Below are 25,316 nucleotides of genomic sequence, written 5' to 3' on the forward strand. Positions count from 1 at the left end.
GACTTGGGGATTTTGAGTTGATGGTGAGTTCCATATGAGTCCGCCCAGGTGGTGTGGTTGTCTCGAAGGCTGGCTAAAACTTTGAAGACCTCAGTCGAAGTATGAAAATAGCTAAAATAGAGGTGATGGGTCTGCTTCACTCTGCATCTAGAATGTTGTATTTGGTTCTGGGTGTCAGAGTTCATCCAATTTAGGAGGGAGAGCAGAGCAGGAGGGGTCTGGCCACATGTTTCCTGAGGATGATTTGAAGGAAGTTTTCTTAAAATGAAGTCCCTATATGCAGTTCAGGGGTCTGTGAACACCCCTCTCCACAAACTGTATGAGCATTGTGTATGTGCATGTGCTTTTCTAGGGAGGATGGCCATAGTTTTTTGTGTTTTTTGGCCATAGTTTTTTTTTATCAGATTTTCAAAGGGGTCCTTGACTCAAAAAGAGATTAGAACCACTTGTTTAAAGGATTTGGGCATGTTCAGCTTAGAGAGGGGAGAACAGGGGCCAAGAGGTAGGAGGAGGAGAGAGCTGTTTCCATGTAGGTGAGCACTGCCGTTTGGAGGAGGGGGATTTGCTCTTGTGGACACGTCTGGGGGAACTCCGACCAGTGGGAGGGAGGCACAGGCAGCCAGGTGGGTGTCTGAGGGAGACTGAGGGCACCTGTTACAGGTTGGGTATATACACAGGGCAGGGACAGAAGGAGGTGGCCTGTGATGGCTGCAAAAGCTTTGTCCAAACCTTCTTGTTCTGAAGAGCACACAACTCTGGGCATTGCCAGGTTTTCCTCATCCTCAGGAAGACCGTGTTGTGGGCTGAGCTTTGCTGGGAGAGATGAACCCCCTGCAGGTGCTCAGGTATGCGGCTCTGGGGTGCAGAGGCCCCCTGGAAACCTGCCTGCCTTTTTGGAGACAGTGCATTAACTGTCCTTTTAGGGACTGGGCCCTCCACCCATCCTGGGGCCTCAGGTGACCCCTCTGTGGTGTGGGGATGTGTTCCTTGGGCATTGCCTTGGGGTGCGCCTAGCCCCTCCCCATGTCTCATCTGGGGTTGTGAGCCCACCTTTGTGGGCCCTCAGGTGCCCACCTAGATGGCCTGTGGCATCTCTTCCAGCATGTGGAGTTGGGTGAGACGAGCACTGAATTGGACCTGGGGTTGAGCAGAGCTTCCTGTCTTAGGGGGGGCCCCGTACCTCCCTGCAACCAGCGTGTTCCCAAGCAATAGCTGGGCTCCTACCTGACTTTGGCACCAATAGAATCTGATCCGCTAAATTTGAAAGTGACTCCCATGGGACAAAACTGATGATTAATCGAGTTTGGCCTTTGTCAGGGCTTCCTCCCTTTTTTTTCTTCTCTGTTTGTTTTTTTTTTTTTTTTTTTTAAAGCAGGCATGTTTCACCAAGGATGGAATATTTTGGAAAATTGGAATTGGAATCCCACAACCTGATTGAAAGCCATATCCCTTACTTCAAGGGAGGGAGCTAAAAAAAAGCCACTCCTTGGCTTCTCCTGTGAATTTTAAATATTCTGAAAGCTTTGCCCACAAAGGCAACAATGCCTCATTCCTTAAATAATTAAGTAGAGTACACCGAGCATGGCAGTGTGGCCCAGGCCTGGTCATACTGTACCTCTGGGAGCCTCTCAGGGGGAGAGCTTGGCTGGGTGCCCGAGGAGGTTCTCCTCATAGAGAAAGGGATGCGGCTTCAAACAGCTGCCTTGCAAGCAGCCGGCGAAATTGGCACAGCCCTGGAAACGTCACGAAGGTGGATGAAGGTGTCATGTGATAGAATGCAAGTTTTCCCCTGAGAGGCTGCATCCATCAGCTGTTTGTATCAGCCCCGTGAATTCTTAGTTGGTCTTATTTGTCCCTTCGCTGCCACGTGACGGCGCAGTGAGATGACCGTGACCTCGGGCCACATCTGTGTCCTCCCAACCACTGCAGTATTGGCACTGGTTTCTATATGTGGAGAAACCAGTGGAAACTTGGTGGAGATTTCTGGAAACTCTGCAGGGAAGAGAAGGCTACTTTATCTTCTGGCAGATGACCCTCCCCTCAGGAGCCATGGTGGCATCTCAGAACTGGCCGATTATTTCCTAGCTTTCTTCCTGTTCTGTAATTACACAGGTTCTTTATCTGTGAGGTCACAGAATGGTGTGCTGGACAGACATAGGTCATGCCAGACGGTCATTGTGGTGTCTTAACTTGGATTCTGTAGAAGATTGAGTTCTGCTAGGGGGAAGGGAAGTAATATTTATTGATTATCTATAGGCATTATTTCATTTAAGCTTCATGTTTTATGGATAAGGAAATGAGTTCAGAGAGGTTAAGTTACTTGTTTAACATCACACAGCCAGGACTCTGAGTGGGCTGGTGGTTATATACGTTGTATGACTCTTGAGACTTTTACAGTTCCATGACAAAAACAATCTTTGTTTCAAAAGTACAACTTGAGGTTTAAAAGAAAAGAGATGTGTTTAAGGAAGCTCTGTTAGCACACCTTCCAAAGGGCAAGGATTATAAACAGGTATTTAGTCTGATGTGAACCCGTGGCTGTTCATGCAGCTGAGTTTTCTTTTTCTTTCCTTCCTTATTTTTTTTTTTAAATCCAAAATGTGTTTATTGGGATGGTTTCCCATTCATCTTGATTCAGGGTGCTTTTAGTGCTGCCTCTGTCTGAAGGAGCATCCTCCTGTAAGCCTTGCTTTTCCTCCTGTAGGCTGGCAGAGGACAGTAGAGCAGCCAACGCACAAAACTGTTTGTGCATGGCTAAAGACTGTGGTGATTTTATAGCATCCTGGGCATTTCACATCCATGAAATAGGAATTGGGGCTCTGCACCAGGCGCTTCTTCTTGTGTTTCCTCTTCTCCTCCTCTGGAGAGAGATGAAGGAGATCCTTTGCAAGAGGTGTATTCTCGTGGGGAAGTCATCACCACCGGAACGCAGCTGAGTTTTCTACAGATTTTGCCCTGAATCTACCGAACCCATTCCTTGGTCTTCCTTTTCTCATCCTTCTCTCTTCCAGTTTCTCTCTGGTCCTTTTTCTCAGGTTTCAGTAGAGGTTCTCAGAATGACTTCAGTCTTCTTGAGTTGTATGTTGCAATCACATCTATTAAGACAATGTTCAGATCACGTAGTAGGCATCTGAGTCCCCAATAAGTAAACCTGTTAGGCTGGGTCTATGTTGGATGAGTTATATCGATATTAATCTTGACACAGAGCAGGGTGGTAAGCTCACCAAAGCCCACATTGTTCTCACCTGCTTTTTGGCAGTGGATCAGGATCTTGCGCACACTTGCCAGGGGTTCAAGCTTTAGCTGATTGCCTGCATTGTTTGTCTGAAAGATGCACGAGAACTTTTTTCCCCCCAAGTGTCCTGGCAGCTTTGCTGTAGCTGGGCCTCTCCTGGCTGTAATAGTTGGAGCTACCTGTCAGGAACCGGAGCTGGAAGGTGCTTGAGTGATGTGATTTTCACGACTGGTTTCCCTGTCAGCACTTTATCTCCACAAAAGGGGGTGGTTTTCAAGCCCCTCTATCCTAGGTGAGAGGTCAGACTAAGTCTGAAGTAGTGAAATTTGGTTCTGTTTGTGCATCTTATGAAAATTGTTTGGTTTATTTATATGTTTTTTTTCCTAGAGCAAATCCCTTACCCAGGAATGGGTAAACTAACCTAGTGAGTCATGAGTGTAGCTTGAAGAGGAAGTCACAGAGTGAAATTATGATCTGAAACCTAGATAGGATCTCTTTAAGTGTCTTTTGCCGGGAGGAAGTTCATGGTTGAGAGTCTTCTAGGTAATCTGTTTTTAGAATGAACTTTTTCAGGTAGCCTCTGAAACTATTCTTGGTAACAGGTAAAATGAATTTCCCCCACATCCATGGGATCAAATATTTGCATGGCAGCAGCAGAAAGCACTGTTTATGCTCAGATCTCCGTGTCTGTGGGCTTCTAATGCTTCATGCTTGGGTTTATCAGAATCAACAGCTTTATTTAGGTCACCTGTATTCAGGAGGCAGCCAGTGGGAACAGAGCTGCATCCAAGCAGTCTGGGTGAAAGTTGCCCTTGCAAGCAGCAGGTTTAGCCCAGCAATGCAGTTCTTAAATATGAACTTTGCTCCTCCATTCCCTCAGTTAAGTAGTATTTACTGAGTACTTCCAGGGGTGACTAAAATGGATTTGACCTCTGTCCTTGTAGAGCTTACAGTATAGCAGGGGAGATGGATATTGAATAATTACAAAAGTAAAATTCATTCATTCAACAAGTGTTTGTTGAGTATCTTGTATACCAGGTGCTGCACATGGTGAACCAGACAAGAATCCCTGCCTTTGTGACACTTACATTCGAACGAGACACGCGATAAATCAAACTATAACAAATAAGTAAATTTTTTTTTTTTTTTTTTTTGGCGGTACGCGGGCCTCTCACTGCTGCGCCCTCTCCCGTTGCAGAGCACAGGCTCCGGACGCGCAGGCTCAGCGGCCATGGCACACAGGCACAGCGCTCCGCGGCATGTGGGATCTTCCCGGACCGGGGCACGAACCCATGTCCCCTGCATCGGCAGGCGGACTCTCAACCACTGCGCCACCAGGGAAGCCCAAACTATAACAAATAAGTAAATTTTATGGCATATTAGAGGTGATCAATGCCATGAGCAATAGAGCAGGTAAAGGTGACTGGGAGTAGGAACTGGGCAGGGTGGGTGAATGGGTGCCAGCTGCAGAGAGTGGGACGTGTGGAATGAAGATTATAGATGGGTTTGGAGTTATTGATACATGACAGGTTTTGACAGGGAGTTGGAGAGGCTGAGGGAGGTTCAGGCAGTTAGGAGGCCAGTTGGAAGGATCATGTATGTGTGGGTCGAAATGACTGAGAATCAGGACAGGAGTCGTGTAGGAGAGAGGGCCCGTGATCCTGAAATCATCAAGAAACGAGGGGGAGTGACACGGGGTTGGTGGTTGACGCAGCAGTGAGGGGTAGAGGATGACAGAGTCTGATGACAAGAGACTGAAGACCCGGGACTTTGAGGCAGGAGGGAAGAGGTAGAGAGGAGCCTGGCCATCCAGCTGTGCTCTGCAGGAGAGGTACAGGGTGTCACGAGGGCAGATGGTAAGGGTGTCTGGCCTGGAAGGGAGAGGCTGGGGAAGGCTTCTGTGATAATTTATAATAAATATCTATTTGATCTTCATCTTGTTCCTGGCACAGAGCTCCTCAAACCCTTGGAATTTCCTGTGAAGAGAGCCTTAAAGGTGTCTTGTTATGTTAATGAGGTGACTTGGAAAGCACCTGAGGATGGGGGACTCAACCACATGATTAGAGGGTTGGCACTTTCAGCCACCCTCCCCTACCTCTGGGGAGGGGAGAGGGATGGAGGTTGAATCGATCGCCAGTGATGTCATCAATCATGCCTCTGTAATGAAACCTCCAATAAAAACCCAAAAGGGCAGGGTTCAGAGAGCTTCCAGGTTTGTGAACACGTGGGCATTTGGGGCGAGTGGCGCTCGAGGGAGCAGGGACATTCTGAGTCCTTTTTCTATACCTTGCTCTATGTGTCTCTTCCATCTGGCTCTTCCTGAGTTATATTCTTTCATAATAAACCAGTGATCTAGTGAGTAAAATGTTTCTCTGAATTCTGTGAACTGCTCTAGCAAATGAATCAAACTGTTGAGACCTTGAATCTATCGCCAGCTGGTGAGAAGCACAGGTGGTAACTGGACTTGTGATTGACATATGAAGTTGGGGCGGGAGGGGGTCTTGTGGGACTGAACCTGTAACCTGTGGGATCTGACCCTCTCTTCAGGTGGATGGTGTCAGAATTGAGTTGGATTGTAGGACACCCAGCTGGTGTCTCAGAGAGTTGCTTGGTGGTGTGGGGGAAAACCCACACATTGAAATTGGGTGTAGGGACTTCCCTGGCGGTCCAGTGGTTAAGACTTCACCTTGCAGTGCCGCGAGTGCGGGTTCCATCCCTGGTTGGGGAGCTAAGATCCCACATGCCGCGTGGCCAAAAAACCAAAACATAAAAAAAAGAAGAAGCAATGTTGTAACAACTTCAATAAAGACTTTAAAAATGGTCCACATAAAAAAAAAATCATTAAAAAAAAAAAAGAAATTGGGTGCAGAATCTTAGCTTCCCAGAGGAAGTGCTGTTTGAGAGGGTGGTGGGTGGGTAGATGTGGTCCAGAAGAGGTCAACAGGGAGCACGAACTCTGTAATGGTCAGGAGGAGGCCTGCCTCACAAATCGGGGGTGAATGTGGACAAGGAGCTGGAGAGAAAAGGGGGTTTCCTGAGTTAGTTGTTTAGTGCTGCAGTAGGAAGAGACCTGTTTGGGTGACTGGTGGCTGCATAGAGACCCAGGTGGGCCAGATGGAGATTCTCTGTGCCCACCCAGGAGGCCAGCTGTTGGAGCACCAGGTGAGCCAGCTGCTGCCTGCTGCCCCATCTTACGGCCTGGTGGGTGGTTCATCAGCATGGTCCAGACAGGCCCCAGGGGCACCTTTAGGAGTTGTGAGCCTTTGGGCAGGAACCTGAAGGTTTGGGGAACTCAGGAGGTATTTTCTGGGTTTTCTCCTGACTGTGGAGACTTTGGGAAAGACTGCGGGGTTGCTGCTGGTGAGCAGGATTTGGATTTCTGGATCATTCCTTAAGGCCTGGGATGACAGCCTTGGTAAGAGATGGATAAGGATGAACCTGTTTGCCCAGAGACCCGCTGAGGTCCTCAGGAGGGCTTCTGCCTGAACATGGTGGCAGGGGAGGCAGCCTGGGGAGGAGGGTCAGGGAACACAGGTGTGGGGCCTCATGGAACAAGTGGGAAGGGAGCCTGAGGGGTGTGTTGGGTTTAGGTGACCCAGGTGACTCCCGCCTGACAACTATGTGTGCCCTTGGGTACGTTACTTAATCTTTTCCCCCTGTTTTCCTCTGTAAAATGAAGACACAGACACTGATTCTCAAGGTTGTTGGGAGAATGAGGTGAGCTATGTATGTCAGCGCCCAGCACGATGCCAGACGCCGACAGATGATCAATACATGCCAGGACCTCTAGGAAATACCTTTTCCGAGGTACTGCCGAGATCTGGTGAGTGGATCTCAGCGTTGCTGTAGGACATGGAAAGGCATTTCCTATTTAAAAACCAGATGCCTTAGGAGAGGCACGCGAATTGCGCTGCAGATGTGAATGTGCATGGAAACCCGTGAATCTGAGGATGGAAGCTTGACACAGAGCACTTGGAGGAGATAAAAAGGAAGTGGGGAGAAGTCTACACACAGGCCATCTGGGCTTTTGGAGGGGACGGGCAGTGTGTCCTTGGTATATGGGAAGGAGCATGGGCTTTTCTGGGCACACGTAGGCCCCAACTGTCTGGACACCTGCTAGCTGCCTGGGTCTGCTAAAAGTCGAGTGTCAGACCTTTTCCAAAAGGGAGAAGAACCTGTAGAAGATCCAGTACGATAAATAGCCCCCATCTGATTCATCATAACTAGAGCACAGTGTGATAGGAAAACATGTCATTCTTCTAATAGTCACTTATTTCTGTCTACTGAAGACCTACCAATGCTCTGTACATTTCCTTCCAAATCTAACGAAGTATAAATGGAACTTGACTGTTTGCTCGGACACTTTTGTTCTCTCTGTGCACCCTTCTCTCTCACCCCTTTGTTTTTTGTTTTGTTTTGTTTTGTTTTTTGGCTGCGCCATGCTGCTTGCAGGATCTTAGTTCCCCGACCAGGGATGGACCCTGGGCCATGGCAGTGAAAGTGCCGAAACTTAACCCCTGGACTGCCAGGGAATTCCCTCACCTCTTTGTTAAGACATGTTTTCTGGGTGCCAAGCTCTGGCCGTGACGTGGCACATAAAACGTAGTCCTGGCCCTTAAGCTCACCCCAGTAGAGCTGTGCTTTCAGGCCAGGCAGAGTGCATTGGGAAAGGTCATTTGTGCAGCACCTGGGGTAAAGGGAGGAGTTGCTGGTGGAAGCCATAAGCTGGGCCTCCAGCTGTCCTTTTGCAGCCTGGAGCTGAGAGGGTCAATATATCTCTGCATGCTTCTGTGTGTGTATATGTGTATGCACGTGTGTATGTGTGCTTGTGTATATGTGTGCCTGGAAGGAAAACATTACCTAGCAGTTCTGCTGTAGAGAGGGGTTCCCACTGCTGTCAAACAAAGGTCTGCTTGTTTTCCCTGTGCAATTTCACAGGGTCACACCAGCCAGGGGCTAGTCCCTCTGGGCCCTCTGTGACTTGGGTTCACTCAAAGCTCTGGCCACAACTTCAAGCACTTCCTCTATCAAGGTGCTGCAGGGGCTCTGGAAATGAAGACCTGATTCCTGCCCAAGGGGGCTTACAGTCCAATTTGGGGGGTACAGCACACCTATAGCTACCCAAAGACAAGGCAGAATAATATGAGGGCCACAGAGGAGACACAGAAAGCTGGGCTCCAGAGAGAGAATCTGGTCTGGTGGTGGACCCAGGTGCCTCTGATGGAAGACCAAATTGCACTTTGTCTTGAAAGATGGTAGGATTCTGACCAGTGGGGGTGGGCTAAGTGGGGGGTGGCTGTGAACAAGGGGTCATTCCAGGGGGAAGGCACAGCTCCTCCGAAGGCACAGTTATGGATGAGCAGGAACTTCTGTTTTGTTAATCCTGTACGTTGGTACAGGGATTGATAGGGAGGAGGAGACAGAGGCTGGGTGAGGTCTTGGATTTGGGCTCCGGGGCTGGGGATGGGGGCTGCCTTCACAGCCCTTGTATGAATAGCTAGACAGAGCAGATGCCCATGGTTGATCTGAATGGGGTGCAGTTGACGCTGTGTAGTACAAGGGAATCCAGCACAAAGAGGCTCCCTTTACTCGTGTATCGCTTGTTTGAGGTCCACAAGGGCTGACTTTCTATTGAACGTGGCCTGTCTCAGCTCCTGCGGGGTCAGCATACACCTGGTGCCATGGGGTTCTGTGGAGCCTCAGGCACAAGTTATTTCTGTGCTCCTTCAAATGCCCGTGTTTATTTTTAAACTTGAGCCTTGGTAAGGCAGGGATGTGTCATGCAGGCTTCGCTTTTGAGTGAAAAGGTTCTCTTGGGCTGATGGAACCTGCAAAAGATGTTCCCCATTTAACATTGTCCCTTCTCTTCATTTCATGTCCCAGTGCCTGTATTCTGGCCTTATAGGGAAGGCCACAGAAGTAATTTGCTTTTAACAAAAAATCCTGGAAAGAGGAAACCCGCATGCAGTTTGCCAGTCCCATAACTCACACTGGCAAACCTGTGTCAGGAGCAGCAGTGCTCAGACAAGAAGGGTCTGTGTGTGTCGGAGGTGGGTGGGAGGTGACAAGCTGGGATGTGAACCCGAAACCTGCCGTCCCCACTCCCAATTCTCGCCAATGGGAGCCCACGGACATGGGGCTTCGAATAGAACCGTCTGTTATCTTTTCGGCATATGCAAGTTATAACTGAAAAGTTAATGAGATTAACGAAGAGTTCAAGATGAAGGATTCAGCGCATGTGCCTCTGTCTACCCTTCCTCCCCAGAACCCATTAAAATGATAATAAAGAGATGATTAAAAGTATAATCCTATGACAGCAAAGTGAATGGGAGGGGCTTAGCAGCAGCTGAGAGATTGCAACAAATTTCTGGACGATAGAAAGCAGGTGGAGGTATGGCCACATCAGAAATGTAGCAGAGAAGCCCAGAGCCCAGTGGGCCTGAGTGGAGCGGGCCAGTCTGCCCTGCAGAACCCCAGAGAGCCTCTCAACTAAGTCTGCAGGTCCATCCCAGGGCAGGAATGAGACGTGGTGCTGAAAGCTGGGACTTTAATGGAAGGTCTCAGGGGAAAATGAGGACAGGTGAACTTCTTTGGCAGAGGCAAGGCTGGGGGTGTGGGTACTGGCCTTCGAGAACAAAGCCTTCCTTCGTCTGGCGTGGATCTGGGGTCAATGGATGGTGTTCGAAGCCATGGTATCTACTCAGTTAGATTAGCTAGGGAGGGAATGAGGAGTGCTCTCACGCTGAGGAATCAGGAAGAGGAAGAGCCAGCAAAATAAACGTCTAATCAGATAACATGGATGAAAGACAATCAATAGTAAAGCCAGGCCTTCAAGACACAGAGGGAAAATAATTTTTTAACCATTGGAAAACATTTTTATATCCTGCAGAGTAGACTGAAACATGTCCCCTATAAATATCAGGCCCTAATCTCTGGAACCTGTGTTACCTTATAAGGTAAAAAAAGGGTCTCTAGATGTGATTAAGGGGAGGATCTTGAGATGAGGAGATTATGGTGGATTAACCTGGTGAGCCCTGATGCAATCACATGTGTCCTTATGAGGGAGAGGCCTAAGGAGATTTTACTATACACAGATACAGAAGAGAGATGGGGACATGAAGACCTCAGCAGAGAGAGATTTGAAGATGGAGGGAGAGGTCAAGGAATGCAACCCTAGAAGCTAGAAAAGGCCAGGAGTTGGATTCTCCCCTCAAGCCTTTGGAGGGAGCTTGACCTTCCTGACACCTTGGTTTTAGCCCAGTGAAACTGATTTCGGACTTCTGGCCTCCACACTGTGAGAGAATAATCCTGTTGTTTTAAGCCACCCAGTTGGTGGTCATTTGTAGCCCTAGGAAGCAAATACACCTAGCCAAATTCATCAAGTGTCGGGGGGAGAGTGAAGGCAGTTACAGGTATGCAAGGACGTAAAAGTTTACTTCCCACTCATTCTGAGGGTCTACACCAGCCAAACAAGGGTGAAGCCTATGAAGGAGGCAGTTGGGGGCAGAAAGAGAATTGGTAGCTTCCTGGAGCCTAAAGAAAAGAACTTCCAGACAGACGGCTGTGAGTGGGCCTCAGAAGCACCCAGTCCAAATTAGAACTGGAAGTCGTCAGCTCCAAGAATAATATCTCCAGGACAGAGACTGGAATGGATTCCAGGAAATGTGCAGAATGAACAAGAAGCTGGAAGACCACAAGGGTTATAGGAAGATGGGCTGTGTTTCTTTTCTCAACAGGAAAAAGAAGGCAATAGAAAAATGCCACAAAAAAGAAAAATGACCACAAGCATGTTGTGATCCAAATGTGAAACACACCACCACCTGCTTTGAACAGTGGGGAGAGTGCTGGAGAGGAGAAGCTTCTCTTTGACCTGGATGCTGGGAACTTTTCCCTTTGAGGAGCACTTGGCTCTTGACATTGGAACTGTACAGAAGGAAATAGAATTCCTGGCACATTTCTTGGCTCTGCAGGGAACAATATTTATATAGTCATAATAATGTTCTTTTTTAAAATGGTGACATAGTGCTCTACTGTGGTAATGTATTAACTGAACTCTTCCTGGACATTCCATTTAATTCCTGGTTAACTCTTTGACTTTTCTTTTTTTTTTTTTTGTAACTAATGCTGGAGTCTGAGGTCAGTTTGACCCATGAAACCTTTTTGTGGGGAGAGTTGAAGAACTGAATTGTTAGACTAGTAATGTGTAATCAGGCACCTGAGGCGCCCCAGGTGGAAGAGTGACGGCAGGATTCTGGACGGAGGTGGTTTCGTGGCCCACCTAGCCTGTCCCCATTACTGGGCCTTGGTCCTCCTGGATCCTTTCCTGGTGAGCAGCCTGGTGCTGCTTTCCGGAGCAGTGTCCTGTGGGCAGAAGGGGATGTTGGGTGGGGCAGGCACGCGGCCTTACAGGTGGTGCAAACAGGAGAAACCTGAGCTTGTTTAGATGCCAACAGAAAGGATCCAGAAACGGAGAGAGGCTGTGGTTGTAAGTGAGGCCAGAGTTGCCCAATCTTCTTAAGGTCATGGACACACGGAAAATATTTGTACAGCTCGTGGGTAAACAGATGAGACTGCTCATGGTCAGAAGTGACCAGCCCGGGCACTCCAGTCATCCCCGGCTCTGCTGTGCACCCGAGGGTTGAGGAGATCCCCTTGTCAACAAGCTCCTTCCTCCCAACCCCGTGACATCTTTGTACAAATGAGAAAAAAGCCACTTCTTTCTCAAGACACCTTCCAGAAGCCTGCTTTCTGCCAGGCAGTTGACAGAGTCAGTGTGCAGAGCTTTTATGAGCCACACTGCCCTGGATGGATGCCCTCCGAGTTCTGTGCCGTGCAGACTCATGGCCCAGCACACCTGTGGCCCATTTGAGGACGCTGCTAGGAAGAAGGTTAAGGGCCTGAGCTGCAGGGGAGCGGACAGAGGCCAGAGATGTTCCTGCTGTGTGCTGGCATGAGACTCCTCGGGGTTCTGCCGTGCTGACGGAGCCGAAGGTGGGAGCACCTGAAATAGGGCTGCAGGGAGGGGAGGTGTGGGCGCCACGTTCAGGAGAGACACCTGGGCTGTAGGCAGACATCTCGGCATCATCACGAGGAGATGGTTCTTGAAGTTGTGGAAGTGAGCGTATGGAAAAGCTCCATGGAGAAGAACTTGGGAACAAGCAAGTAAGCCCCTGTGGATCACCCAGCACCCCTGCTAAGGTGGGGCCTGATATTCAAGTAGATCGTGGAAATGAGCCCCCAGTGGGAGGGGAATCTGAGCACTGTGATGTCCTGTCCCATGGCTTTTGGGCACTGTCCCAACCAGATCGAGGATCCCTGGCAAAGACCTCTGACTGCCGTACCTGAGCCCTCAAGGTCTGCACCCTTAGGTGCTGGCTTTCTTCACCCAGTACCCACTCAGTGTGACTGCCAGTGTGTGCTATATGGGACAGCATCTCATTCATCTCTCTGTCCCTAGGGCCAAGTGTTAGATTTTTGAAGGGCTTTTAGGAGTGTAGATAGAGGTCTGGGCCTGGATGCTTGGAGGATGCAGGGCTCCAGCAGCCCTGCCTGCTCTTGGCCCCGGGTGTCCTTGGGAATCCACTGCCCAGGTGTTCTCCACGACTCTGACTCTGAGCTGCTCCGTGGAGTGTAGGGTCCAGTTCTGTAGAGCTCTGGCCTCACCAGCTGTCCCAGGGATGCTCTCCGGAACTGAAGGAGGCCTGCTTTGGGGCCCCCACACCTGAGCTCTTGGACCAGATGAGCTGGTTACACATTTGCCCTTGACATTGTGGGTAATAATAGAAAGGAATTTTTGCTTTGTTGGCACATCCGATATAATTTCCACATTACATCGAAGCCAAATCATTTAATTCAGCAAATATTTTGGACCTACTGTGTGTGTGGGACTGCAGCAAATAAAAGGCTGGAGAGAGGTGCATTATTTCTGCATGTCAGAGTAAACTCACGGTGGCTCTAGGACAAGGGATTTATTTTTATTTACTAGGCTTCCTTCCCTTAAGACATAGTGTTTCAGCCTCATAATGTTAACTGCTAAACATGTCACTTCTGCCTTACGTGGTTCTGGGACTTGTTGCTGTCCCCACGGGGGCAGGTTCTCTCTGCTTGTGCCTTCCCGTGTGTGTCTTTGGTGTCATGTGCAATGTCCTTGGGTGCAAAGGAAATGGCTGTCCAGCAGTTCCCGCCCAGGGGCCTGGGAGGGTAGGAACCAGTGTCCAAGCTATTTCATTATTTCCCCAAGACAAAGAGCAGTTGTTCTGCTTTAGGCTGATTGGGCAGGTAACTAATGTACCTTCCTTTTTGGCTGGAATCCTATCAATTCTTGAGGCCACCTTGGTGAAATCCTGCTGATTAGGAAGCTATTTGGAAGTTATACATGACTTCAGTCAATAAAGAAGTGAGAAAACAAATTATTCTTTCATAAATACTGCCTGGAAGGTCAAAATTTTTCAATAAGTGGGGTCCACAGGGAAGATATGAATAATAAATGGCCACTTCTTGGTCAGTAGGTTGGAAACCAGTGGATTAACTGTGAGTTAGAAACAAGCCCAAACAACCACTAAAAATAAGGGTTCTGGCTCTTTCCAGGGCAGTCCGTGGTTTGGAGATATCCAGCCAAGCTCCTGGGCACTTAGAGGGCACCTTGCGTCTCAGTTCTGTCGGTGCCAAATCCCTATCCAGCTTCTGTCATTTCTGTTCCCTTGCTGGCTAAACTTTTTAAGAAGGAACAGTTTATTGAGGTATAAATGGCATACAAAAAGCTGTACATATTTTATGTACACAACCTAATGAGTTTGGAGATAACACACCTGCGAAACTATCACCACAATCTATGCCGTAAACAAATCCATTCCCTCCAAAAGCTTCCTCCTGCCTTTCTTGCTTATTATTTGTGTGTGTGAGATAAGAACACTTAACAGAAGATCTTTGCAAAATGGTAAGTATACAATATAATGTTAACTCTTGGCACCATGCTGTATAAAGTTAGTTTTTTGTTTTTTGGCTGCGCGGCTTGTGGGATCTTAGTTCCCTGACCAGGGATTGAACCCATAACCCCTGTGGTGGAAGCATGGAGTCTTAACCACTGGACCGCCAGGGAAGTCCCTGTATAAAGTTCTTGAGAGCACCTACCCCTCTCCCTCTGTCAACCGTGGTGTTTGGGGTCCTCTCACACCTGTCTTATTTGGTCCAGGTGGTTCTACACTTGACCTCTAGGTTGGGAAGCGAGCGACACTGGCCTCTCTCTTGCCCGGACACAATTTCAGGTTGTAGCAAGGCTCACTGTCTTCACCTTGCACGCATTCAATAACCCTCATTTCTCTCTTGCCAGAGAAAACCCCAGCTCTGTGGTCACCATTCCCTGGTCTTTCTCATGCACACACAGGTAGCTCCAGAGCACCCTGGATTCTGAGGCAGAGGCCGTGGTGGTCTTGTTCTGGAGTATTCCCAGTGGTCAGCATAGCTCTCCTGTGGAGCTGTGGAGTAGATATTTGCTAAGTTAATATATATTTATATTAGTATGCATATTTATAAGAATGAGATCATAGTAGGATGCTTTTTTGTAACCTCTTTTCATTTTAATAATATATGTCCTTATTAACATCTATAGTTCTAGTGTTGGCGAGCTTTTGTTGGAACTCTGGAATCTATGAGTTCTTTTTTGTTTGTTTGTTTTGTTTTCTTTGAAGAAGAGATTTATTTTTAATTTATTTATTTATTCATTTATTTAATTTTTGGCTGCATTGGGTCTTCGCTGCTGCACGCGGGCTTTCTCTAGTTGCAGTGAGCGGGGGCTACTCTTTGTTGCAGGGCGCAGGCTTCTCACTGTGGTGGCTTCTCTTGTTGCAGAGCACAGGCTCTAGGCACGCGGGCTTCAGTAGTTGTGGCACACGGGCTTCAGTAGTTGTGGCTCGCGGGCTCTAGAGCGCAGGCTCAGTAGTTGTGGCGCACGGGCTTAGTTGCTCCGCGGCATGTGGGATCTTCCCGGACCAGGGCTCTAACCCGTGTCCCCTGCATTGGCAGGTGGATTCTTAACCACTGCGCCACCAGGGAAGCCCCTGAAGAAGAGATTTTGAGTGACACTGAAGCCCTTCAAATCCTAGCTGGTTCTGTTCAGAAGGAAAGGGGACACAGACTGTACTCAGCAACACCTGTTGGCCTCCTTATTCAGTAACTTCTGGATGTAAATCATTGAATGATAATTTAACGAAGTAAAGAATAAATCATGATGGGTAAAGGAAAAAAGAACATCTTTCCATGTTAGTAAGTACTACAGTTTTTAAAGGCTGAGTGGTATGTCTTGCATGGGTATATTATGCTTGATTTAAGCAGTCCCTCACTTTGGAGCATTTAAGTTATTTACAAGGATTGCACGTGTGTCGGGGAGGTGTGTGTAATAAACAGCTCTTCAGTGACTGTCCTTTTGCCCTCATACCTTTGCACGTCCTCATTTATTGCCCTTGAATAGGTTCCTAGAAGTGGAGTTGTTCGAAATTGAGTTATTTGTAGTGAGGTGGATGGACCTAGAGTCTGTCATACAGAGTGAAGTAAGTCAGAAAGAGAAAAACAAATACCATATGCTAACACATATATATGGAATCTAAAAAAAATGGTCCTGAAGAACCTAGGGGCAGGACAGGAATAAAGATGCAGGCATAGAGAATGGACTTGAGGACACGGGGAGGGGGAAGGGTAAGCTGGGACAAAGTGAGAGAGTGGCATGGACACATATACTCTACCAAATGTAAAATAGATGGCTAGTGGGAAGCAGCCACATAGCACAGGGAGATCAGCTCAGTGCTTTGTGACCACCTAGAGGGGTGGGATAGGGAGGCTGGGAGGGAGACGCAAGAGGGAGGGGATATGGGGATATACGTATAACTGATTCACTTTGTTATACAGCAGCAACTAACACACGCTTGTAAAACAATTATACTCCAATAAAGATGTTAAAAAAAGCAAAAGTGGAGTTGTTGGCTTCAGAAGAACGCAGTTTTTTTTTGGTCGCATGCAGCATGTGGGATCTTAGTTCCCTGTCCAGAGATCAAACCCAGTCCCCCTGCAGTGGAAGCGTGGAGTCTTAACCACTGGACCGCCAGGGAAGTCCCAGGAGAATGCAGTTTTAATCAATTTATTATTGATTCAATAAATTGCCTCCCAGAGAGCTCTCCCGGTCATACCCCATTAGTAGTGTAAAAGAGACAGATGCGTTCCACTCTAGCAGGCTGAATTTTTTTTTTTTTAATTGCGGTAAAATGTACACAACATATGATGTACCATCTTTTTTTTTTTTTTTTATGTTTTGGTTTTTTGGCCGCGAGGCATGTGGGATCTTAGCTCCCCGACCAGGAATTGAACCTGCACCCCCTCCCCGCCACCCCCGGCATTGGAAGGCGAAGTCTTAACCACTGGACCACCAGGGAAGTCCCTGATGTACCATCTCGACCATTTTTAAGTGTGCACTTCACTGGCATTAAGTGCTTTCACATTGTTGTACAATCATCACTGCCATCCATCTCCTTTTTCAGCAGGCAAGTGTTTTTTTTTGTTTGTTTTTTTGTTTTGTTTTGTTTTGTTTTTTGCGGTACGCGGGCCTCTCACTGTTGTGGCCTCTCCCGTTGAGGAGCACAGGCTCCGGACGCGCAGGCTCAGCGGCCATGGCTCACGGGCCCAGCCGCTCCGCGGCATGTGGGATCCTCCCAGACCGGAGCGCGAACCCGGTTCCCCTGCATCGGCAGGCGGACGCGCAACCACTGCGCCACCAGGGAAGCCCTGCGCCACCAGGGAAGCCCAACCACTTCTAAGTGTGTTCGCAATTCAGCGGCATGTAGAACGTTCACAGTGTCGCGCGCCTGTTACTGCTGCCCCACTCCAGACCTTTTTCATCGTCCCACACAGAGGCTCTGTACTTGTTAAGCAGTAACGCCCCATTCTCTCCTGCCCCCAACCCCTGGTAATCATCATTCTTCTCTCGGTCTCTATGCATTTGGCTGTTTGATTCATATAAGTGGGATCATATAGTATTTGCCCTTTTGTGTCTGGCTTATTTCATTTAGCAGCATATTTTCAGGGTTCATCTGTGTTGTGGTATATGTCAAAATTTCATTCCTTTTTATGTCTGAATAGTATATTCCATTATATGTATATAACCCATTTTGTTCATCCATTCATCTGTTGGTGGACATTTGGGTTGTTTCTACCTTTTGGCCATTGTGAATAACGCAGCTATGAAGATTAGTGTACGAGTATTTGTTTGAGCCCCAGATTTCAGTTCTTTTGGGGTATATACCTAGAAATGGAATAGCTGGATCATACGGTAATTCTGTGTTGAACTTTTTGAGGAACTGCCAAACTGTTTTCCACAGTCCCAGCACACTTTTTGAATAAATGACCAGAAGAGATGGCACCTGAGGCTCCCCAGGCTGAGGGACTCTACCACGCAGGAAACCTGGACCTGGGAGTCTAGAGAAAAGGATTCAGGCAGGGGGACTGGGACAAGAACCGTTCCCTAAGGCATGTAGAGCTTGACTGTGTAACCTACCGTCTGCCTGTTGTAGTTTACTCTTCTAAGCAGTGACTTCTGTAGCTTGTTAAAGAAGGTAGCCTGAGAGAGAGCTGCTGTTGGGCACAGAAGCAAGGACAGTGACCAAGACAAGGGGGCAGGAAGGCGGGGTGCTCTGGGCTGTAGGTAGACTCTCAGTCAGACTCTCAGTCTCTACCAGCAGCCACCATTGTCCGGAAGCAGCCAAGGGGCTTCCAGCTGCACAAGAGAAGTTCTGGAAGGATCCAGAGCTCTCTTCTTGTAGCTCAAGCCTCTGTGAGATGGTCAGAGTAGCTTGGAAGCAAAGCAAGAACAGTAGACATGCTCCTGAGGCACTGGGGACTTCCATAACCACCTCTCCCCAGACCGCAGGGATGCTGAGTTTCAACTCTGTCCAGGCCACTCCAGACAAGGGGAGAATGGCAGAGCCCAGGAGAACATCTTCCTAGTCTTTGAGATATGACCTGCCCACAATCTACAGCTTTGCTTGTATCTCCCAAGGTTGCCTTACCTAAAAACCCTTTGCTTCGGTATTTACTCAACTCCTTCCTTGCCTCTCTCGAAACCTCCGTTTTCTGTGTTTTCAATATTTCTAAAAGCATTAAAAAAATTCTCCTGTTCATAAGAGACCCTGAAATAGGCAGCCTGGTGTGAGGTGGGTTCTTCCCTGGGACAGCAGTGACCCAAGTAAGACAGTGGAGGCCCAGAATGGGCACACATTCTGTCTGTCTACCTAGGGTGTAGGTCACCTGCATCAAGTACACCATTGTCTCGCTAGAGATGTGTTAGGTATCTGTTAGCCTCTACTTCATGCCCACTGGGAGGGCTGTAATAAATAAGACAGACAATAACAAGTTCTGGAAAGGATGCAGGCACGTTGGAATTCTCAGACGGTGCCGGTGGGTATGCAAAATGGTGCAGCCTCTTTGGAAATAAGCCTGGCAGTTCCTCAAAAAGTTAAACATAAAGTTACCATATGACTATTCCACTCCTAGGTATAAACCCAAGAGCCAAGAAAACACGTGGCCACATAAATCCAGTACACAGATATTCGTAGCAGCATTATTGATAATAGCCAAAAGGTGGAAACAGTACAAGTGTCCATCAACTAGTGAATGGAGAGACAAAATGTAGTATATCCATACAATGGATTAATATTCAGCCATAAAAAGGAATGAAGTACTGATATATGCTACATGAGGGATAAACCTTGAAAACATTGTGCTCAGTGAAAAAATCCAGACACAGAAAGCCACATACTGTGATTCCATGTATATGAAATGTCCAGAACAGGCAAATCCATAGAGACAGAAAGTAGATCAGGGGTTGCCTGGGGCTGGAGGTGGGGAGAATGGGAGTGACTGCTAATGAGTATGAATGGGGTTTTGGGGGTGATGAAAATGCTCTGAAACTAAATAGTGGTGATGGCTGTATGATGCTGTTAGTAAACTGAAAACCACTGAACTGTACACTTTAAAAGAGTGAGTTTTATGATATCTGAATTATAGCGCAATGAAAATAATTTAAAAATTATCCATGAAATTTAAATTTCGCCAGTTCTGTATTTGCGTATATGTATGTGTGTGTCTGTGTGTGTGTGCGCGCACACCAAATCTGGAGACTCTATACTTGCCACCTATTTTTGTAGAAAATTTTGTACTATAATACACACATAAAATATCTATTAGCCTGAGAGACCAACTGATAGATAGTGTAAATGAATACATCACAAATGTTCTTTTGAGGTATGTCTGTACCTTTGGTTTTGTATTTTACACCTTTTGCAATTGACTTGGCAAGTTACCAGCCTCTTCACATCATGCGATTCTAATTTTACACAAGTGGTTCCTAGGAAAACAAAAAGAGCTTTTTCCCCCTGAACCCAAATTCAGAGGGGTATACTTAACCACGGTTAGTTTCTAGAACTGGTACTAGGATCCCCCTTGCTGCTACCCAGGAACCCAAAAGACAGAAATGAACCACAAAACCAGTTTGCCATAGTTAGTACTAATTTGCCAGTAAAGGAAAAAATAAATCCCAGGCTTTTAAATTTTTTAAGCTATGAAAAATGTTTTTAAATTGTGAAAGTGCACAGTTATTCTTTTTGAAGATTCTCTTTTGTTTAATTTGCTGATGATAACAGGGAGAGAGAGCTAGGTCTCTTTGGGCATGTTGAGCTGTCTAAGGTGGAAAAGGGGATTGTCTTCCCTGCAGTGATGTCTCACGCCTGTAATTATATTATCATAATATTCCTTTAACTGGCTGCTATTACTAACAAAAAAGCACTTTGCAGGACCTCCCTGGCGGTCCAGTGGTTAAGACTCGGCGCTTCCAATGCGGGGGGCATGGGTTCAATCCCTGGTCAGGGAACTAAGATCCCACATGCTGTGCAGTGTGGCCAAAAAAGTTTAAAAAAAAAAAAAAAAGGAAAGAAAGAAAGCACTGCATATATTATCACATTTAATCTAAACAGTCCCTTGAGGTGGTTCTGTTAATGTTGAGGGAAGTGACTTGGCCAAGGTCACAGAGGTGATCAGGTCCTCCTAGGGAGCATGTACTGTTCCACAGCCTGAACTAATCTCCCCGTTGCTCTTTTTTTTTAAAAAAATAAATTTATAAGTTTATTTGTTATTTCTTTTTTGGCTGTGTCGGGTCTTCGTTGCTGTGCATGGGCTTTCTCTAGTTGCGGCGAGCGGGGGCTACTCTTCGTTACGGTGCTTCGGCTTCTCATTGCGGTGGCTTTTCTTGTTGCAGAGCATGGCCTCTAGGCGTGTGGGCTTCATTAGTTGTGGCTCGCGGGCTCTAGAGGGCAGGCTCAGTAGTTGTGGCGCACGGGCTTAGTTGCTCTGCGGCATGTGGGATCTTCCCGGATCAGGGCTCGAACCCATGTCCGCCGCATTGTCAAGTGGATTCTTGTTTTTGTTTTGTTTTTTTTGCGTTACGCGGGCCCACAGTCCCTTGAGGTGGTTCTGTTAATGTTGAGGGAAGTGACTTGGCCAAGGTCACACAGGTGATCAGGTCCTCCTAGGGAGCATGTACTGTTCCACAGCCTGAACTAGTCTCCCCGTTGCTCTTTTTTTTTAAAAAAATAAATTTATAAGTTTATTTGTTATTTCTTTTTTGTGCATCGGCAGGCAGACTCTCAACCACTGCGCCACCAGGGAAGCCCTGGCAAGTGGATTCTTAACCACTGCGCCACCATGGAAGTCCCCGCCGTGTCGTCGTCGTGGTCGTGTCCCCCCGCCCCCCCCGCCGCTTACTCTCAAAAAAGAAGCAGCACGATTTTGTGGAGCCGCCCTCCTCTTCTTCAACTTTGTCTCTGACAGGTAAAAAGAGCCAAGAAAGGAACTAGAATTAAAACCAAACCCTGTTATGTTCCTGACGTGAAATAAGGACTGTTAAGTCGTTTCGGTATATATTTCATATGTCCATCACTTTGTTTTCCTTTCCCGATAAAGGTTGGGCTACATGGTGGCTTCCAATATGATACGAAGCCAACTGGATTTTTGGAAAGCTCTGTCAGCCTGAATGACGCTGAGGACTCTTGAGCTCCGCTGCTCTTTCCTGGCTCCCCTGCTGCTTTCCTGACCCCTGTCCTTCATCTCTAAGGGTGGGTCCTCTTCCTGCCCCTGTCCTGGGTGCCCCCCAGCTGGGTTGTCCCTCTCCTCCTCTCTCCCTGTGTACTCACCCTGCGTGGTTTCATCAACCTGTGATTTCTGCTCAGCTGCTGCAGTGGGTTCCCCAGTCTAGTCTTCTAACCTTGAAGAGTCACCCTGAAAAGGGGTCCCATTAGCCTTCTTTTTTTTTTTTAAATATTTATTTATTTATTTGGCTGCGCCGGGTCTTAGTTGCGGCACTTGGGATCTTTAGTTGCGGCATGCGGGATCTGGTTCCCTGACCAGGGATCGAACCCGGGCCCCCTGCATTGGGAGCATGGAGTCTTAACCTCTGGACCACCAGGAGAGTCCCCCATTTTCTTTCTAACATCTCTTCCAGATGGTCCACAGGCAGGGTCCACTCATCATGACTCACGTTTCCTCTCAACTTCCCAAGCCAGAAAACTTGGATCTTTTTCCCTCTTATCCTTTTCTACACTTGATCTTTAAAAAAAAAAACCAGCTTTACTGAGATAAAACTCATGCACCATACAATTTACTTATATAAAATATACAATTCATTGATTTCTTTTTACTATATTCAGAGCTTGTACAATCATCAACACAGTCTAATTTTAGAACATTTTTCCCTCCTCAAGGAAACCCAGAACCTGTTATCAGTCACTCCCCGTTCCCCCCATTTTATGTTTACTGTAGATGAATACAAAAGCCCTCACCATTTAAAATTGAGAACGTTATTTTTCCAGTCTTATAAGAAAATCATATCTACTTAATTAGGAATGATGTTGCCAAGTCATACCCTCACAGCAGACACAGAATAAAGTCTTCTATATTTTGTTTGCATTGCAGTGTAACAGGAAAATCTCTGTGCACAGATGTGTTACAGCAAAAGGAAGAGTGCAAACTGCTCCTTTGGCAATATTTTGTACTCTCTTGAATTAGCTGTCCCAGGAAGCATTAATCGTTATGACTTGGCTGCTTGCCACCTGACTTTTTAGAAACCATCACTTGGATGTTTTCTGGTTCTTGGCTTTTGGTGTTCATAGCACGTGAATCATAAAACTCTGCTTTTTGTTTTAAAACTCCCATTTATCACCATAGATTCAGGTGGAATGACTTTTTTTAGTATAAATGTTCAATATACCACAAATGTATGTTGAAATCCTAGGATACCTTCCATAGATGAAATATCATGCATAGAAGGTGCCTGTTGATTCGGTGGCTGGTTTGTAAGTGCAGGTGACACGCCCATGTGCAACTCAAAAGACGGGCGTTGGTGCATCACCCATGACCCGACAGTCTTGGGTAGAGAACACAATCTCTTAATGATGATATCCCATAATTATGAGAACAACTATCCAAGTACATTTAACATTTTTCCTATGTATATATTTCTTGGACTGTATTTGGAAGAGAAAATAGCTTTGACATAAATTTTCCACTGAGCACAGTTGGAGACGGTGGCCCCCAAGATAAAGACCAGTTTCCTTAGCGTGTCATTCAGAATCCATGGCTATCTGGCTTCAGCCCACCCTCAGGCCTCATCTCTTTTTTAAAAACTATTTATTTATTTAGGCTGCACCCGGTCTTTGTTGCGGCACATGGGATCTTTGTTGCGGCATGCAGGATCTTTCAGTTGCGACATGCAGACTCTTAGTTGCGTCGTGCATGTGGGATCTGGTTCCCCGACCAGGGATCAAACCTGGGCCCCCTGCATTGGGAGCATGGAGTCTTAGCCACTGGGCCAGGAGGGAAGTCCCCAGGCCTCATCTCTTGCCACCCACTCCTGTAGCCACAAATAGCACTTGCCAGTCTCTGAGCACACCTCTCATGTCTGCAGAATCATTTCCCCCTCATCTGCTACACCCAGAAGATTTGCTGGACTCTGGGCCGGGGGTAGAGGGGGACGTTTGGAGGAGGGGGAGGAATTTCTGTGCAGGAGTAGAAGGGTGCTGTTTGAACACGAGATGGTCTTGCAGTGTTGCTGGTGAGTTTTATTTTCTTCCTTGATCCCGTCCTTGGTCTCATCTTCCCATCATATGTTTACCTATCCTGCATCCTCAGAGAAGCCCCTCACCGACCCCATGCAAATACTTGCCTTCCATCACAGATTTGCTTTTCTGAAGTTCTGCCTCTCCCCCTCCTGACCACTGGGATCCTCACCCACTGCTCTGGACCCACCACCCCTTTTGGAGAGTACGGACCCTTTTCCAAAGCACATGGCAATGGACCTCATGGGCCCTCTGGGGCAGCCCTCAGCCTGTGAACCAGTCCCAGAACTTAGTCAAACCCACATCGCAGGAGACCCGCAGGAGAACGTGGGCTGAGAGCTCCTGAAAAACTGTCAGGCCCTCTACGATAAAGGTAGTGTCATCAAGAAAGCCTGTCAGTGTTCATCAGGGGTACTTTCCTCATTCTGTTCCCTGATGTAAATGTGACCCAAAAAGAGAATCCCTAGTCAGTGGAGTAGGAAGATTTGTGATCAGTGTGACTTGTGTGATATCTCTCATTTATCAGCTTTGTTAATCTGGGCAGTTTTGGGGCAGATGAAAATCACTTCAATAGAATGGGTCTGCTGTGACCCCCTTCAAGGGGCTCAGACCAGGCAAGGAGACGGACTTCTGGCTAAGGTCCAGCGGGTGCAGGTTTTCCCCAGGGAGTTGCTGGTCCATTGTTCTAACAGGGTTTATGGAATGGTTTCTGTGTCCCCACTGATGGGTAATACTGCCTACAACATAAACTTAATTCCTTGGACTTCTGTTTCTAGATTCTGTTCTGTTCCATTAGTCTGTCTATGTCTTTGCTCATAGCTCTTCATTTCATTTGCTGTAACTTTATAATAATACATTTCAATATCTGGCTACATTATGGCTAAATCTCCTCATTGCTCTTCATCTTCAGAATTTTCTTGACTGTCCTCTCATGTTAAGTTTTCCACATGAATAACCCTGTCTAGTTCTAAAAATAATTCTGTTGATATTTGTATTTTGTTAAATGTATGTATTCATTTAGGGGTAATTGACATCTTCGTATTGACTTTTCTCATTTAAGAACAGGATGTCTTTATTTATTACAGTTTTCTTTTGTATGCCTGAGAAGCTATCTTTACTTTTTTCGTGCAGATCTTGCTTACTTCTTAAATAGATTCCTAGAAATTGTATCTTTTTGGCTGCTACTCTAGATGGGATCTTTTAAAATCTATTATATTGTCTATCTGGTTGTTTGTATATATAGAAAGGCTATTGATGTTATTTTTTATTAGTAATCTTATACCTAGTCACCTTACTGGATTTCATTATTCATATTCACTTTTTCAATTGATTTTCTTGGGTGTTCTAGATGTGTGATCCTATTATCTGCAAATAATGGTAACTTTATTATGGGGATTTTGTGTGAAAGTAGAACTACAATATACTTGTGAGTTTGGTAGATTCTTTGCATGAAAGAATTGTGCTAGAACCTTTTGTCCATTATCTCCTTTTTCCCCCCAGATCTTTTTCCTAGGCTCAGGGATTTGACCCTGCCAGCTAGGGGCCTGTTGACCATCTAGAATGAGGGCTGAGAGCCTGATGAGCCTATGCTTCTATTCCCTTGTGACAGGCGCTCAGTCCAGGGCCTGTATCCTGAGAGCACAAATTAGAAGTCTCAAGATGCTATGGTAGGGGACTTCCCTGGTGGTCCAGTGGCTAAGACTCAGTGGTCCCAATGCAGGGGGCCTGGGTTTGATCCCTGGTCAGGGAACTAGATCCCACATGCCGCAACTAAAAGATCAAGCACCCTGCAACTAAAGATCCTGCGTGAGGCAGTGAAGATCCCATGTGCTGCAACTAAGAACTGGCACAGCCAAATAAATAAATATTTTTTTTAAAAAAAAAGAGAGAGAGAGAGAGAAAGATAACTACCTTGCCCAAGTTTTAAAAAAAAA

General features: G+C 46.9%; 2 protein-coding genes across 12 annotated transcripts in view; one reads left to right on the forward strand and one right to left on the reverse strand.

Moving 5' to 3' along the window:
* Positions 1-25,316, forward strand: part of HOMER2 (homer scaffold protein 2) — a 99,596-nt gene that overhangs the window by 17,872 nt on the left and 56,408 nt on the right. For 2 of the 11 annotated variants that reach the window (XM_055087900.1, XM_028494880.2), the window contains exon 1: positions 12,263-12,397. The exons of 1 other annotated variant lie outside the window; for it this stretch is intronic. In XM_055087900.1, the coding sequence (XP_054943875.1) occupies positions 12,330-12,397 (68 nt within the window). In that variant the 5' untranslated portion in view covers positions 12,263-12,329. Of the gene's footprint in view, positions 1-11,840; positions 12,227-12,262; positions 12,434-15,264; positions 15,497-16,585; positions 16,765-21,278; positions 21,385-25,316 lie in introns of those variants that run through there. 8 more of the 11 variants (XM_028494876.2, XM_028494877.2, XM_055087902.1 and 5 more) reach the window with 7 other exon arrangements.
* Positions 2,646-3,257, reverse strand: LOC102974014 (40S ribosomal protein S27-like). The gene has a single exon (XM_028494882.2). The coding sequence runs from the start codon at positions 2,799-2,801 to the stop codon at positions 2,646-2,648; it is 156 nt and encodes a 51-aa protein (XP_028350683.1). The 5' UTR covers positions 2,802-3,257.

This window comes from Physeter macrocephalus, chromosome 11, assembly GCF_002837175.3.
Source record: "Physeter macrocephalus isolate SW-GA chromosome 11, ASM283717v5, whole genome shotgun sequence".
In the NCBI taxonomy this organism is placed as follows: domain Eukaryota; kingdom Metazoa; phylum Chordata; class Mammalia; order Artiodactyla; family Physeteridae; genus Physeter; species Physeter macrocephalus.

Bases quoted from the DNA above. Each gene is read 5' to 3' on its own strand.
- LOC102974014 (XM_028494882.2), bottom strand. From the start codon at position 2,801: ATGGATGTGAAATGCCCAGGATGCTATAAAATCACCACAGTCTTTAGC.